This window comes from Nesoenas mayeri (genome assembly GCF_963082525.1).
Source record: "Nesoenas mayeri genome assembly, chromosome: 15".
Classification (NCBI taxonomy): Eukaryota; Metazoa; Chordata; class Aves; order Columbiformes; family Columbidae; genus Nesoenas; species Nesoenas mayeri.
The window spans coordinates 3322820-3339683 of NC_137559.1; the positions used below are offsets into that span (position 1 = coordinate 3322820).

At 43.7% G+C, this 16864-nt stretch overlaps 1 protein-coding gene across 1 annotated transcript in view; it reads left to right on the forward strand.

Moving 5' to 3' along the window:
- Positions 1–16864, forward strand: part of SDK1 (sidekick cell adhesion molecule 1) — a gene marked incomplete at its 5' end in the record, with an annotated part of 363636 nt that overhangs the window by 316906 nt on the left and 29866 nt on the right. Inside the window, 2 exons of the mRNA XM_080353916.1 lie at positions 1833–1892; positions 3877–3978. Coding sequence (XP_080210042.1) covers positions 1833–1892; positions 3877–3978 — 162 coding nt within the window. The remainder of the gene's footprint in view (positions 1–1832; positions 1893–3876; positions 3979–16864) is intronic.

Genomic DNA, 16864 nt, shown 5'->3' on the forward strand with positions numbered 1-16864 from the left:
TGCCCTCTTGCCCTGTGGAAATAACGCACAATCGTGTCTAAGAGTGCTGGAGATAATTTAGCTTTTACACAATCAGGGTGAAGATGCTAAAAAATGCTAATAACTCTGATCAGCATCACTTATAATGGTGCTCTCTAATCTGTGCTCGAATTGATGTTCTGTCCCCCACGTACCCTCTGATTTCTTGCTTTCTGCTACCTCCATTTCATGATTACCCTGATATACATTGTTCTGCCATCAGAGGAAAAAAAAGACAGAGACTTCATTTTCCTCAGCTGGGAACCTTTTTCTTTCTTGCTAATTTTTAGTAGTTGTTATAATTGACATGTTGTTTTTCTTTTAGCAGTATAAGAAAACAGCTGAGGGGAAATTTGAAATAGAATTTTTTCAAATTTCAAAGTGCTTGTCTCTATTTTGGGAGAAAATAGCAAAAATGAGCAAGAATTGTGAGGTGCATGCTTGCCATGTTAGTCGCTGGGAGTTTGGGTTCACATAGAAAGAAGGTGAAGGGGGAGAGGAATAATAGAAAAATTAAAAGGATTTTTAGACAAAGGCTAGAAAGGAAATCAGAGGGAAGAACAGGCAGAACAAGATGATGAGAAGCAAAGACATGAGCACTCTGCAGCCTGACAGATACGGTCCAGCAATGAGAGATGCTCATGGAGGCACCAGCTTTTGTCCTGTTTGATGTCAGTGGAATATTCAGAATAAGATAATACTCTAAGAGCAGCAGAATAGGGTTGAGTGAGACTATTTTAATACCTTGCGTTATCTTCCATGTTTCCCTGAACCCATAAAAGTGGTTTCTACAAAAGCAAGAGTGATTTTTGCGGGGCTGTGTAAAAAAGTGAATGATTTAAATATAATGTAAGCACCTAATTCTGACCTTACTTCTATGGTCAGTGCTGAATGAGACTTCTCAAGCCATACAGAGTTTTAACCAGGACAGAGTAGAGATGTAAAGCTCCTGTAGGTGTAGGTATGCATAAGCAGGTTTTTTTTCCAGACAAAAGCTGAATGACTGACTATGTATATTATGAAATAATTGACTTCAGATGCTCTATGGTCTCACAAGCCAGGGAGCCTCTAAAACCTACTGGTTTCTTCTCTCCCCTCTCCTTGGCTAGCCCTGCAGCTATGTTCCCAGTAGCTGTAGAGTAGAAAAAAATGTGCTGAACCTCTCCAGGGAATCAAGAGAGATAGAAAGGGGTGGAGACAAGTGTATTTTAAGAGAAATTTCCCTCTTTCTCCTCATAATATGACAATTCTCACCTTAGTGCACCTCTGTTCCTCACTGACCTGCGGTTTCGCTCGGCTTTGCATATTATTACAATTCGCTCACAGCACGAAGATTGAATTCTATAAGTGAAACTGTGGGAAATCTAACACACACTTAAAAAAACGGGTCGTGTCCTATTGTAAGTGTTCGCTCTCTGTGGCCCGTGTTCCAGCTCTTTACCCTGCAGCTCTTCAGGTTTTGGATTTTGCATGTTGAGAAATAAGGATGTAATACAGTGTTAAGAGTTTTCCCCCTACAAGTTGTTTCAGTTTTACTGATTTGTTCTATTTAATCTAGGAGTCAGAACATTTCTGTGTTGTATATTTGTGAGATCCTCTGTTTGAGGAGGAAATGAAACAGCCCCATGTGGGTGAGATGCTTTTGATGTGTTACAAGAGAGTGATGTGATTTTATTGCCCTTCAAGGTATAGTCCTAAAGCTCAAACTGTGTGTGTGTGTGCTGCATCATTTGCCTCTGTCTCTGCTGTACATCATTTGCAATAACTATTTCCTTGCACTGTAACAAGCTTTCTGCTTTGCTTACCCTGAATAGCCCAAAGCAGCTTCAAGACAGTGAACAGCAGCTCTGCATTAACGACGTATGAATTAACACGTAAGTGCACATTGCCTTTAGATGAGACTCTATATAGTGGCTCAAAATACACTATAGGCAAACTCCTATGGTCCTCCTCAGTGGATCTAGCAGAAATTAACATAGATTAATGATTCTGTTTTCTTGAGTTTCTTTTTCTTTAAGCCTTTGCTTTCCCTACATCAAGAGACATTGATGATGCAAGTAGGTAGCTGTTGTAAAAATGTGGCTGCTGGGAAGGTAAAACATTATTGACTATAACAACCCAGTATTGCTGATGCTAAATGAATTTTGATTTGCTTGCCACGTATTTTGCAGTCCATCTGAGTTTAGCTGTATCACATCATTAGTCCTGTGATTCGAGCACTGCGATGCTCAGGCATTCCATGGAGTAGGAGGCCAGTCTAGAGAGGGCCCAATGAATTTATGTGCATCTCCAGAGGTGTTTTCAATTGGAAATGAATAAAATAGCATTCGACAGAGTTAAAAGGCAAGTTGCTTTGTGGTGATGATGGTTCACTAGATAGGTTTTGCCCAAGGCTTTTGAGTCACAGATTGTGATGGGCTAAAAAAAAGAATGAAGCCCTGTCCCCACTCAAAGTTGCATGCATGAACTCTCATGTGTTCCATTTTCTTCCACATCCAGTTTAACACGAAAATCTCCCTTGTGGCTTTTCATGGCAGTGGTTAAAGCTTCTCTGTACGAGCTGCCCAGTACTATAGCCTATATATCTTACTATATTTGTTTGTTTACGAACTGAGCATCATTATTGCTGATTTGCTTGCTGCATATTTTGCAGTCCATCTGAATTTAGTGGTATCACATCAAAAAGTTAGCGATGTATCAGATCTCATTTACAGAATGCCTGAGAGCAGGGAATGATACTGGAGCCTGAGTCAGGTAGAGGAGCACAACTCTAGTAAACACTCCTGTGAAACTGAAATTAGATGAACCTGTATGATTAGGTTTATTGAACCTTACCAAACCAATGACATACTGTCAGCCACAGAATTAAGGGTACCACGTGATTCATAGAAAGCAAAGACAATCATTGGCAGTGGGAGAAATTTAGACCCCTGGCCATGCATGTCTTAATCAATTCAATGCTCATTTGAATAGGGCAATTTATATTATTGATTGCTCTCTTACTCTAATTTCAATGTTAAATATTTTGGATGATAAATATTTCTCTTAGGATTGATTCTTTCATCTTGAAAATGCAAAATCTGAAACTGCTCAGGCGCTGCCTCCCCTAATGACGTTGACATGATTCTACTCAACCTCGTTTGCATCTACTGATTACCCTCGCACCACTGGGGTTTCTAGTTTTCGTTCCTACTGCTCTCGCTCTCCTACCTCATCTGTCAGAGCAGTTTCTATATGTCAGCAAAGAAATTGGTTGCCTAGTGGCCAAATGGAGTCCAGACTTCAAATTCTCCTTTGTCTTTGTGATTTATGTTCAGGCTGTGGTCACTTTGAAGGAGAAAGACATCCTTGAGTTTGCTTCCAGTGGGACTCCAGATTCCCCACCGCAGAGGATCTTCTGCAGTGATGTTCTTGAGCGGTGCAGTTTCTAAATGACTCCCTGGATGAAAATCCCTAGGATTAGGCAAAGGCTTGAAGCCATGTTCTTTCCTACCAGTAGAGATCAAAAGGAACCCACATGTTGAACATTCAAAGCAAAGTCCTGCCTTTTTATGTCATTAAGAATGACCTAGAGATGTTCATCTAGCTAGTTACCCATCAGGAATGATTCCTCTTACTGCAGCAACACCATGGGAAAACACTGGCAAATCCTACCTTTTCATCACAAAGATCTTTCATGATTCTGCAAATTGTGATGTGTGAATTAAGGAAGGATGGAAGTAGACATTGTACTATTGTGCTGTTCTAATGCTGTGTTTCATGAGAGAGAATTCTGGTGATAATGGGATGATGGACTCTAAAAAATACCTGTAATATAGTATAAATAATTATATATAATATGGTATTTTACTTTTTCAGAGTTGAAGAAATACAAGAGATATGAGGTGCTAATGACAGCATATAATGTAATTGGTGAGAGCCCTACCAGCACACCAGTGGAAGTCTTTGTGGGTGAAGCAGGTAGGTAAAAGGAAAATTAATTGATGTTTTTTTAAAAGTACCAGCATGTCTTAGTATTCTCCAGATAATGTTTAATATTTGTCCAGGAAAGGGATGGTTGGGAAAATTCGCCAGTCGTGATCACAAACCGTTTTTTGTAGCATCCTCTCCTGGAACAGGTTTGCACTGACAGTTTCTTGCCATTGGAAAGCCAGTTGGTCTATGTGAGTAAGGGGAGAAAGGGCATTTGAAAGAAAGACAATATTTTTGGAGTTGCAGGAGGACGACTGTTCATACCAAATTAGCTTGAGGGAAAAATTGACTCAAGTTAAAGAAGTGAAAAGTGGAGCACAGGGAAGCCACGAGGGAAAAGAAACTAAACTACAAAACAAGGGAGACTTGGAAAGCTGGTTCTTTTATTTTATAGCTCTCTGTGTAGAGACATTGCCTGAGCACCACACCTTGCTGTATTTTTATGCTTTGGAAGTCAAGAAGATACCGTGCTGGTGTAATGGTGGCTGTGGAGCCACAGCTGATGGTGAATCTCAGGGACGTGCCGACTCTGTACCTGCATCCAGCCTTACAGAAGCTGAGGGTCAGTGGCACTATTCACGCCTTTGCTTATGGATCTAGTGCGTGAATCCAGGCTGTATTTATGAAATGTGACTTGCTGATCATTTTAAAATCCTTCCATTGGAAGGCCGGAGGCAGAAATCAGGACAAGACATTTAACTAGACCTTGTGAAACAGGTGACTTGCAGAGCCCAGATAACCCGCAGCTGAGTCTGTTCTTCTCTAGCTGAGGAAGGCAGGACTGGAATAGCTGATGTCTTCCTCACAGCCATGGCGGCGGTGCCGTATTTATGGTGACCCCAGCCAGCGAGAGGCTGGCGCCGAAATAGTTGTTAGTTATGGTATCAATTCCCGCAGCAGCATCTTTTGAAGCTTAGAACAAGAACAGGCAGCGCGCACCCTCCTGTTGTTCAGTCTGCCACTGCGAAGAAATCTGATTACACTTTTGTTCTTCTGTCTCAAGGCTAGGATGTAGAAGCTATCAAACCCAGCGCAGATTGATTTTATTATTATTCACTAAATATTCCATTGCTCAAAACTAAGCAAGACACGTTATTTTTTTAAACTCTGCTGCATCATTTTTAAACTCTACTTAACCTTTTCATTTCAAACATGGTGTAACATTTACTATCTTTCTCTGAAAACATCATAAATTAATCAGAGCAGCCTGGTTCTGGAGAGACAGCTGGCAATATTTACATGTTATTTTTTTTTCTAGTTTGCTGCTGCTCCAACTTACTTCTGCAACTGCAGCAAAGAAAGCCCCAAGTGGAGCCAACTGTATCTGGCTTCCAAATACATTTATGTTTCAGAGTTAATATCTCACTGCTGCAAATGGAGCCAGCACACGCGTTTGTACACATGTACACAGCACGGAAAATCAGCTGGGAAACAAGGAAATGCTGTTATGTCGTGTCTTTTAATCTCATGGTCCGGGTCTTTCTTATTATAACTCAGGGAACAGGGATGTGGAAGGAGCCAAACTTGGGAGGAAGCTGAGATATCCAGAGCTTCTTCCACAGACAGAACTGGTGTATCTGGAGTTGTAGCGTGACTCAGACGGTTTTTGAGAGATATTGGTTTACCTCTGGTTAGGGACAGTCCACGTTCATGCAGTAGAAATGATGAATGTGGGATCTTCCTGCCGATTTTCACTCTTGTTGTGTGAAGTTATTACTCTTTGTTATATAACTCCCTCTTCCACCTCCAGAACTGACTGTGATTTATGCTGTGAGTAAAGTAATTGGAGCTGGTATTGCAATTTAAGTTTTAAATTGATTTGTGACACCTTTGAGTTAAAGTGTGCTGTGGAAATACACGTTTTTGTTGTTATAGTCTGCTTGATGTTCTTACCCATGGTAAAGGCAGTTAAGCGGGAAGCTGGAAAAAAATGGGTCTGTTTAGCTTCAGCAATGGGGCATCCATGTTAAAACTAGAGAAAACCTTCTCAATAAACAATAATGCTAACAACACGGGCACAGCACTGAACACAAAATGACTGAGGGGTCCCAGTCCCCCGTCGGAAGGTCCCAGATAACTCACGTCTCAGTGCTGCGAAACAGTGCTTCATTCCGCCGTAAGGGCTGCAGTAATTCTGGTAGGGGTGAGAACATTCCTCTGTCGGTTGTAAAAAGGAATATACAGCGCATGCCTTTGGGGAAATGTGCCGGGTTTAGGCCAGCTCAGTCAAAATACCCAGTTCTGTGCAGTTCTGGTGGGTGTTTAATACAGCGTGGGGCACCTGGAAGTGATACTGGTGGTTGATGTGCTGTTCAGCTTCTAGGGCTGGTGCAGCCAGACGAGCGATGAAGAAGTGGGAATGTCTGTAATTCCTTCCCTCTTGTGCTCTCCCCCGTTAGATTTGAGGATTTTTCTATCATGTATCTGGATTTTTACAGTAAAAGCTCCAGTAGGCAATGGAGCCCTCTGACAAACTTGAAAAAGAAAGCACCATTAAAACCAACCTTCTGGCAGTTTTACCAATCTAACAAGTCAAAAGTACCCGAATAAGGAATTTCTGTCAAGCCCTGTGGTGCCGTTGAGCTGTTCCCCAGCCAGCAGCCTCCTTGGGAGCTCAGGTCTCACTTGGCTCTGACTGATGGGCAGTGAGAAATTTTGGAGGAGAGCAACCTGCTGGTTGGCAAAGGGCCAGGCACGAGCAGTAGATCCCTGTATCCTGACCTGCCCGGTGACTAACGGAGCTGGATGCGTTTGGGTTTGTTTGTTACAGTAGCCCATAAGATCAAAGCCCCAGCAAAGACTCCTTTTTGAGTTCTGCCTGGATGTTTGCAAAACTCACTGGCAGAGTAATTCTTCCTATGCCAGGAGAACAGGCTGGGAGTCCTTGTGCTCCGAGCAGCCGGGAAGGATGCGCTGCCCATTCAGTCTGAACAGAGCCGGTGTCCTTCCCCTGCCTGCCTCAGGCATCTGGATCTTCCTCCTCTGTCGACCAGAAGGTTCTCATAACATTGCCTTTTTAGAGCTGGCTGCGGCTCTGCCCTGCTTGTTAGAGAGCTACGTGCCTCTCCTGACAAATGACAGAAAAATTGAAAGCCACCACTTGCAGAAATTCGGAAGGGAGACGCAGCCCCGTTGGCAAGCCCCCTTCTCGCCTTGTTAATTCATTTAACAGTTCAGCTGTCAGGGATGCCGGCTTTGATTGGGAAGGCAGCGAGTGTTCAGTGAGAGGCTGGGTACCAATATCCATCCCAGCCCTAAATGCAGCTGCTACCAGAGGTGCTGTTCTGCTCGACTGAAATAAAGACTGTTAGAGCAGCCACTATATCAAGAGCATTATTCTACCAGGTCACTGTCACTGTCTGATTGTGTGGTGGGCTCTGGAGTTCAGGAGACTCCACTACCTGCATTTTAATTAAACAGAAATCACAGGTTTGGGGCAGGTGTGCTTCACCTAATTTGGGAAGGTGAATAAAATGGAAGGCAGCAATACAAATCCTGTGCTAACGAGCCTGCAGCCTCCAGTGCTTCCCCCATATACTGTGAAGCTGTTCTGCTCTTCTGGATGAAAAATAATGGAATTCATAATTTCTTCCAGCAGCTGCTGCTGGAGGAGAGAGCGCGTGTGGAGAGGAGGTAGCAGAAGGGTTGAAGTGCACCTGGAGACACTACCCTTTAAACAGGTTGTAAATCCATTTGTGTGAAGAGGGGAGTGATGTATGCCATTTTAACGGATGGTGACATTGGTGACCTTCAGAATTCACAAGAACTGATGAGGCTGTTGTTGTTGCTGTTCTTTTTAATAATGGTCTCTGAGAGCTGGTTCTGCAACGGGAAAGGCAAGTAGTAAAAAGAGCTGGGAAACAGATCCCCTTAGCAGTCCTCTCTTAAAATGCCATCTTGATTGTACCGTCATCTTACAGGAAAGGTTTCCTGGCCATCTCACTTTCTTCCAGGTGAAACCATAGCTTGGAAAGGAACAGAAGTGGGACAGAGGTTTGCCGGTTTCTTACCTTTCTTTTCTTACCATCTTCAAAAACCTGAGTCTGCCTCTCGGTGCGAAACTAGCAGACACTAAAGCAAATTTCCTGCTGTTATCTGCAATTATTTCCATCTGCCCTCTTGCCTGCAGCCCCACAGGTGTTCCTGGAGTTCACAAACTTTATTTTGTCCACCCATAGCTGACACATGGAGGGAAGCTCAGCTCTGCCAGTAACTCAGAGCTGCCTGGCAAGAAATAGAAACCATCTGGAAAGCTCCAAGACCAAAAATAGTGGGTTGGGTTTTGGAAAGAGAAGGCAAAATAGAGAAAAGAAGCTTCTTAAGGAAGAAAAGACTTGACTCAGGCACCTGGCTTCCCTTTATAAACTACTTCATAACTGCTTTAGAAACTATTTTCATCTCTTTTTGCAGGCCTCACTCTTTTCACGTGTTCATACAAAATACCCTACGTGGTGTCACCTCCCCATCATAAGTCGCTTTCTGGAGAAGAAGATCCCGCAGCACTACTTTGGGCCCCCCCTTTCTTTTATAGCACAGGAGCTTTATCTCCTTCCCTGCCCCAAATGTAGCTGAGAAGATGCTGTGCAGAGAAGTCCCCTGTGCCTCCTTGTTAACAGCCTACAAGAGGAATGACAACATTTCAGTGCGTTAGAGCTGGCAGCTTCCATCAGTCTGCTGTGGCCCCCTTGGCTGTTTTCTCCTATCTGCTGGGGACACGTGGCCGTGTCTCTCGGAGCCTGGCTGTGCGTATGCAGATAGGGAACATGTTGCTGCTGGCACAGCTGGAAGAACCGGGTGGGCATTTCCATCCCAGCCTGGAAGAGGGGAGAGGAGGATTATCGTGGCCATTTCACATTGCAGTAGCCTAAAACCTGTCAGCCTAGGGACAGTGTCTTCCCTTGATAAACAAAAAGGAATAGAGGGAAGCTGTTGGAAAGTACTGTAATACATAAATTATTGGTTTCACTTGCTCAAACTTTAAACAAAACGCATTGACCTTTGTTGGCACTTTAAAAGCACCAAGCCTTTGAAATGCCAAGGTATTAGCCTTTTAATCGACACATCTCAACGTCAGCAAAAGGCTTCTTTTGGGGGGTGGCAGGGTGTTTGAAACATTGATTTTCCTTTCCCCTCCTCTTTAAATGTAAAGAATCTTCAGAGCTGTTCCAATATCACACTCAATTGTGAATGAGCTTTACACAGCCATCCTGGGAGCACCCTGCTCCAGGACTGACTCCGGGTTTCGTCCTGTCCCCAGTGTCTTCCTCCCTAAGGAAGGAGAGGTTCTCTGAGCTCAGAGTTAAAGATCTGAGCCATGTTCTCCAACAACGCACTAAAAGAGCAGAGCAAGAAAGCCAAACTATAGGAAGACAAGGGAATAAAACAGTGGAGAGACATTTCCAGTTTGGACTGGGACACAAACCTTTTTTCAGTTTCTCTTACATTATTGGAAGCCATTCTGCATGTATCCTAACAGCATTCTGTTTCTGAAAGTAGGATCAGCACTGGGTACATCCCATCTTGGTGGATTTTAAACTCCTTTGGACTCCGTCTATATGTGGTTTCCACTTGGAGCTTGCCTGCAGTAAGTCTAATTTGGATTTGTTGTTCCCATCAATGCAGCTCCACTGGTGGTAATAGCAGTATAGATAGCACTCGCCTGCGTTATCTAATCCTGCAGGGCTGTGACAGGATAGTAAAAAATAACAAACTAAAGTGTGCTTACATTAGAGCATTAGTCATTCCTTGTGTGTTACTGGTATTGCTGCACTGCTGGGGAATTACGGATATGAATTTTCTATATAAACCTTGGCTCCCTTTTCCTATTCGAGCTGGCTTGTTTTTTAAGTGTAGCTTTACATTCTTAATCTGTTTACAGATGAGCACAAAGGTTTCATAATTAAACTTCCAAATTCGGTAGCTGAGCTCAGGAGCTGCTCATATAATGGTGAGACAGAAAGTAACTGCGCCAGCGTGAGTCTATGGAAGAAGTGTCCTTAATGTCAACATGTCAAAAAGACATCCCTGCAGCTCTCTGGAGACTGAAATCTAATGTCAAGGCAGAAGGAAGCAAAGTCTAAGTGAGAGTCGTACTGCTGTCAAAGCAAGTTATTCTACCATATAGGAAAAGGAATTTTAAGAGACTGCACTGGAAAGCAATGTCCAGATTGAGACATAGATTTGATGGGCTTATTTGACACTTTTAATTCTCTGTTGACAATCCAGAAGCTCCCTAAAATGATTTGCAATGTTTTCATGCTGCAAGTAAAAGCTGAATGTGTGCCTCATTAACAGCTCGTTAAGTTGTTAATATTGGTCATAAGCAGCCTTTGGTACAGCACAATGCTTTATACCGTGCTGCAGCTCCTGCTTAGCTGTGGTTTAATTGCATCTTTTTATGACATCTCAATGTAGGAAAGACGTTTCTGTCCAAGCAAAAATATCATCGGGTTTTGATCAACCGCGCTCGCTTATCTCCGCCACTGCTGCTGCTGGTGTGGGTGGCGTTGGGCTGCATTTACCATGCGACATTTTGCTCAGATGATGAACTTCCATCTCACAAACCCAACAATTTGATGTCGATTTTCGGTACTGACTGCAGCCCAAGACAGAAAGGCTCTCTGCACCTCAAATTCATCACCAGGACTCCTTTCTTTGTTCCGCAGTTGGTGCAAGCGGCAGTGGGAGGGGTAGGACAAATTAGCTGTTCTGCCGCTGTGTGCTATGGCCTGTGAAGAACCGAGTGCAGGGACATCCCTGCACAGTACACGGAGGGCGGAGGGACGAGAAGCCTGATCGTGTATGCAAAGCCTTACTGAACTAACAGCACAGCTACTCTATTAAAAGCGAAGGAATTAACCTTCCTTTCAAAAACATGAGCAATCAGTAGTAAAGTAAAACGGACCATAAATTGCACTGGTAAAGAAGTAGGGAAGCCCCTGGCTGATAACTCATATTAAAGCAGACACACGCTGGAGTTTGAGTATTTCTTGACTTAAGGGTTATATTTGCAGCCAAATTTCTGTTTCCTCTAATTGTGCAGTCCTGCCCTGCTTGTTTTCAGTCATCCTGGGATATGTGAGCAAAATGCAGTAAGTATTTTCATATGGGTCTCAACTCCCGTGGTTTTGCCTCCTCTGCACGGCTTTGCTGTGAAGCCAGCTGTAGAGAAACACAGTTGGTTTGCTTTTCTGACATCTGTTTGCTGTATCCATTGTCAATCATGGACCTGGAGGCATTTCAGGTTGCCTGTTGTAGACTGAAACCAAAAAAAGTTGCGACTTTTTCCTATGAAAGTAAGAATTAGCAATATTGTAAAACATTTTGGCCACAGCAGCCGGGACATGGAGGGGATGTGGGGGTGTAGGACCACAGGGAGGAACTCAGGGATGCTGTGACTGCAGATTAAACAAAGAGAGAGAAAACTCTCGCTCAGAGTCGAGAAAATGTAAATGTAATCTTTCTCTCCCCAGGAGCACAAGATCTCAGTCCTCCCTGGGCTTCCCTGACCCTTGCAATCTGTAAATCCCAAATTAATCCCTCGTGGGGTTCAGCTCCCCAGACTTGCATTAAAGCCAAGTGAAAGGTTATCACAGTGGCGGATCTGACCTGCTCAGTTTGACTTTTTTCCAATATGGCTTTTAACATTTGATATATGGCAAACGCCGTGGAGATTCACCCTAGTTATTTGATATATTCTCTTGGCTATAGTGGAGCATAAGGAGTTGTCGGTGCTTATTGGGCGTTAGTAGGTGCTGCCGTTACTGTTAGTGAACATTAAGCGGGTGCTTTTGTTGGCTGCCATGCACTTGTGGTATTATGATATTAGAGTGTGGGATTAACAAAATATAATGAGTAGAACATGACTATAAATGGAGGAGGAGTCTTGGGGACCAGAGAGCCTGGAGGCATAGTCTGAAGTAGATAATTTTGCCTCTGTCTAACGGGTAAACTTTTTCAAGGAGGTTGAGAGCGGTACTTTCCAACCCGCTGCTCCTCCTAGGATGAGGCTGGAGTACCAAACACTCAGCAGATCTTCCCCATCCCTTGCACCCTTGAACAACCTTCAGCACCTCCCTGGGGGTGAATCCCGCTCTCATCAGAGCTGGCTCTGCCCTCGGTTACACGGCGTTCACACTGGCTGAGCTCTCCCAGCTTTAGCGGAGCTATACCCACATTTGCATTGATGTGAGTGAGAGGGGTTTTAGCTTGTAGGGTTTTGCCTGGGTGTTTGTTTGCGCATACCTAATGCTTGTCAGACTCATGCTGTTCCTGCTCACGGGTCCGTCTCTGCTGACTGATGGGCTGCTTGCCCGTGTGTGATCATATCCTTGTTGACACAAAAGAAATAGAGGAAAATGTTCTTTTTTTATTATTTCCCCCCTTCCTCCTTTAACCACCTGTATGGCCTTGCCAGAGGCAGCCTGACAGTTCCATAAGGGCTTTTCTTTTGGGCCAGGAGGTCTCAGTCCCTTGATGGATAATCTCAGTATGCAATGTGATAGCCTATTTTAGGTTTGTATTAACTAAGTAGAACTGTGGGCTTCAGCAAAAGAAAAGTGTTCAGTTTTTGTTTGCAGGCTCTATTTCTCAGTACTGTTCCATGAGATTTGCTTTGCTTGTAGGCATTGTAATGCCATCACAGTAACTTTTTCTGCATCACTCAGATTGTGCCCTGTCCCATGAAATCCTGGATTGCACATGGCTCATTGGGAAATCTCAACCCCAGATTGAATGATTAGTAATCACAGCAATAGTGTTTTTGCCACTGCTGGAAAAGATGGTGAGGGACAGGGTGAGAATTACTTCTGCATGAGTCACTTGCCAGTTTATGAAGGTACTTCGTGAATAAGTCATATCCGTGGAGGTTTCCTCAGAACATGATTGCCTCCTCAGTTCAAAAAACAGCATCGGTAGATAACCTCCTAAAGTCTGGGTCTGTGGAAAGGATGCTCCATTTCTAGCCCTTGTTTCATTTCAGTGTTCTTCCAATATGTGCAGTGAATGTCATCCCTCCCTCTTTCCTCCCTCCACCCACACCTCCCTCTCATATCTCTGCAGATGCTGAAGACATGCATAGTCAATGTTGGGAAGCTTCCAAATGCTAAGCAAAGAAGCTGGGGATGTTACATTTGGGTATCATTTGCAGCTGTTTTTATTCATGCTTTTTCCTGACCATAATACCCTTAAAAATGTGATGGGGTAAAGCACATCTACTGTACTAAGTGTAGTATACAAGGAGGGGGCCAAGTGTTTGCCTACCCAGATAATATGGCAGCTATTCTGTTTCTCCTCTCCACCCCTTCTTCTCCACCAAGGTAGGTTTGCCTGTTTGTCTTCCTATTTCTGCATCGATTAGGTTCTGCTCCCTCTTGATCAGTGTTCTTGAGGGTGAGGGAGATGTTCAAGCTCTTCATTTATTGACTTCCACTGGTGTCTTGTACACTGCAAAATGTTTCAGTTTCTCTTACACTGATCTATGCAACCATGTAAATGAACACATATATCACACAAATCAACATCTCTGAAAAAAAGGGTCAATTCCTATTAAATGCTGGTTATTTCTACCTGCACACACAGTGCACACACACACCCCCTCCCTCAGCTTTTGTCGTGTGTCTGTTTGTCCCACTGCATCTGAAATACATCAGAGCAACCCCAGAAAGTGCAGTCCTCGGAAAAAGTGTGTACATCCACCACAAAATGTAGCCCAGCTTAAACCAGCCAGAAATTGGTGGGAAACATCTTTTACATTCTAAAAATAGTTTGTGCTGCATTGTCACAGCAGAAAGCAGCTTCGCGGTAGCTGTTTTTGAAGCACAATTAACTAATTGTTATTGAACTCATCAGCATCATTCACGCAGCATTCCTGATGGCACAGAGGTACTGCTGCACAGGGGAAGCGTTCCTCGCTCCCCCCTCTTTTTCCCAGAATCTGTAAGAAAATGGCCAATAAACAGTGAACATTTTTCTCTCAAGCTGCTTTGCCTTCATGGGAGGAGTGACTGCAAACATCTGCAGATGCACCTCTTCGTTCTTTCTTGGGAGGTATCATCCTTCCCTCCCTTCTCTAAGCCCATACTGCAAGGAAACCCCTTGCATTTCGCTTTGCCCATTCTGCAATCGGTCCGGCTGTTTTATCTTGTGACCTTCTGTTTGTTGTGTTGTGTTTGTCTTTTATAATCCACTTAACCGTTGCTTATCTACGCCATAACTTGAGGGCAGTAGCTGCAATGGGAGAAGAAACAATCTGTTTTCCGTGCCACTGCAGGGAGAGAACTTCTATACGGTGAGGATGGTTTAGGCTAGACATTAAAAAAGAAAAAAGGGAGTTACTCTAAGAGATATTAAAATAAGGATGTGCTTGCAGAGTTTGTGTGGGGATGGCAGGGGAATCTGGAAAGAGGTCAGTGATGGAGATTACACAAACATCGGAGCGGCTGAGCTGAATCCCGGTGTGACGCAGGAGGATGGATCTCTGAGCCTTCTCCAAATCCTTTCCAGCTCTATTTTCCATGATCATGTGTGTCAGGAACCGGGCTGTAAACTTTGGAGCTTCTGCGTGTGCAGCATTTGTCAGTACATGCTACGCTGAATATTGCTGTGTCTTCTCTCTTGTTGTTACTCACTAGGTAGATAAGATTACAGCTGATATGTCAGGACATGCTGCAACCACCCCTCCATTATAATGTGTAGACATCCAGATTAGAGGCTTTTTAGGCCTGGAGCTGTCTCTTTGTTATGTGTTTATGCAACACATTGTGCAATGAGATTTTGGCCTCTAGGTGCTAACACCAAAATGCAAATATATTGATTACTAGGGAATAAAAGCAGGCACGTTCACAAAAGCATGCTTTGATGAACTGGGGGGGAAATGCTTGCCAGATACAAAAGGATCAGAGGTCTTTACAAAACAGAAATTTGCTTGGGATTGTTTGGAACTGTGGGATCAAGCTGATACACAGAAAATCTTCAGTCTCTTTCACTGCATTTTTCTCCTCACTTTTGCCTGCGTGTTTATGTAAATGGCACGAGTATCGGGAAATCTTGTCTCAGACTTGTCTATGAATTTCCTGACATAATACTGGCATTGTAGGAACAATTAGAAAGTCAGTAGAGGATAAATCTTTTGCTACCAAGAAGCTGGAGCAGAAGGAAGAGCACCGAGGAATGCTTCATGAAGAGTTCTTACATTTACCCAATGAATCACGAGGATTTGTAGCCTACCTGTGCTACAGAGCATCGTGGCAACTGTCACAAAGAAAAGGAATAGTAGTTTTGTCTTGATGAAAAGCTCTCGGTGCCACACAGCCCAGAGAGCAAATATCCCAAGCAAGCAGCGAGAAAAACTGAGGTGAAGCTTCTGCCCTGCACAGAGCTGCGGTGCGGGCAAACCACCGGGGATTTCAGCACCTTCTCTTTAAAGGTTATAAGCATTTGCAAGCTCAAATTGACTGCAGTGTGAGCAGAGGCTGTTCGGTACGACTGGAAATTGAGGGCAGTGCTTTGTTTAAATGTGGATTTAGATGTGTAACTTTATTTGCGGGCTCTCTTTGACTCTCTCTTGCATTTCCAGGTAGATTTATTGTCTTTACATGATCCTGCCAACATCATCCCGGTCTGAGGATGTCATTATTTTTCTACTAATTGCTATACAACCTGCTCAGCCTTTCTCGTTTTTTTGGCTGAGGGCGAGTTTCAAGGAGACAATCTCAAAGGTGAATTGAAATCAGATAAGGAAAGAAATGTTTATAAATATCTGCATGAGATTCCAAGGCAAGGTACGTGCACAGAATTAGACTTCGTGAATACATACAGCTTTTCTTCAGGAAAAGTGAAATGCTTTCCACCTGCCAGGAGCTGAGTTTGGACCCTCAGGGATCTGTATCACTCCTGCTATAGTTGATAATGTCACTAACACCTAAGGCAGTGTAAGGTATGCAGCTTTAACCTTGCTTTTTATGTATTCGTGATTTCAGCGGCCATGAAAAAAATCAGAGCTCAGTAATCCTGAACTGCATTCCTAGAAGGTAAAAGGCTTTTGAATTCACCTTTAAAATGCGCTTGTTTTTATTGGCACAGGCTGTCTGCACATTCAGGGAATAGTTTGGGCTTTCAAACAGGTAGAGTCTTTGGGGATGTGTTTCTTTCTGTTTAAAGTATTTCATTTCACCCTTAATGTAACGTGCTGTCTGCACGGAGCCACATCAAGCGTCAGCAGCACTTTTCTGCTGTCCCTTGCTGTCAACAAGAAATCTGTGCTTAGAAGAGGAGGGACACGTCAGCCTTTGAAAGTTGAACAGAGGGACAGATTCACAGGGCACGAAACCAAACAATTTGCATCTCACCGAGGCTCTGGGGTAGCGAAGAGAAATGTCTTCTTTCCGCAACGTCTTTTTTTGTTTTTCCTCCCATCAAATTTTCCGCCACCGTGCCAGCAAAAGTGCAGCTCCAGCAGCGAGCGTGTCAGTGGAGAACGATCGCTGGCAGTTTTTAACCATTGTGTTTCTCAGTCGCGCCGCAAACGGGGTTTGAGGAGCACAGTGTTGTTCTGGCAGCATCATAAGTGGCGACTGTTGCAGAGTGGCACATGGGATCCAAAGACAAATGTTGTTGTAGGTGCCGCTTCAGACCTGGGTATTGAGAGCACTTTGAAGCTGTCAGCTCAGGACAGGCAGTAGTGCCGCTACCTTGAAAGAAAATACATAGCTAAAAGTGATCCGTTTTCTTCTGTGATTGTACATATTCCCGTTTCCCTGAGCGTGTCATCATCTGTAAATCTCCGAGGTGTATTTTCAGGTTTCTACTGAGCGATCAGTTTGGCCTCGTGCTCTGTGTGCTGTTAAAGACTCAAAACCTTCAGACTTTTGGTTCT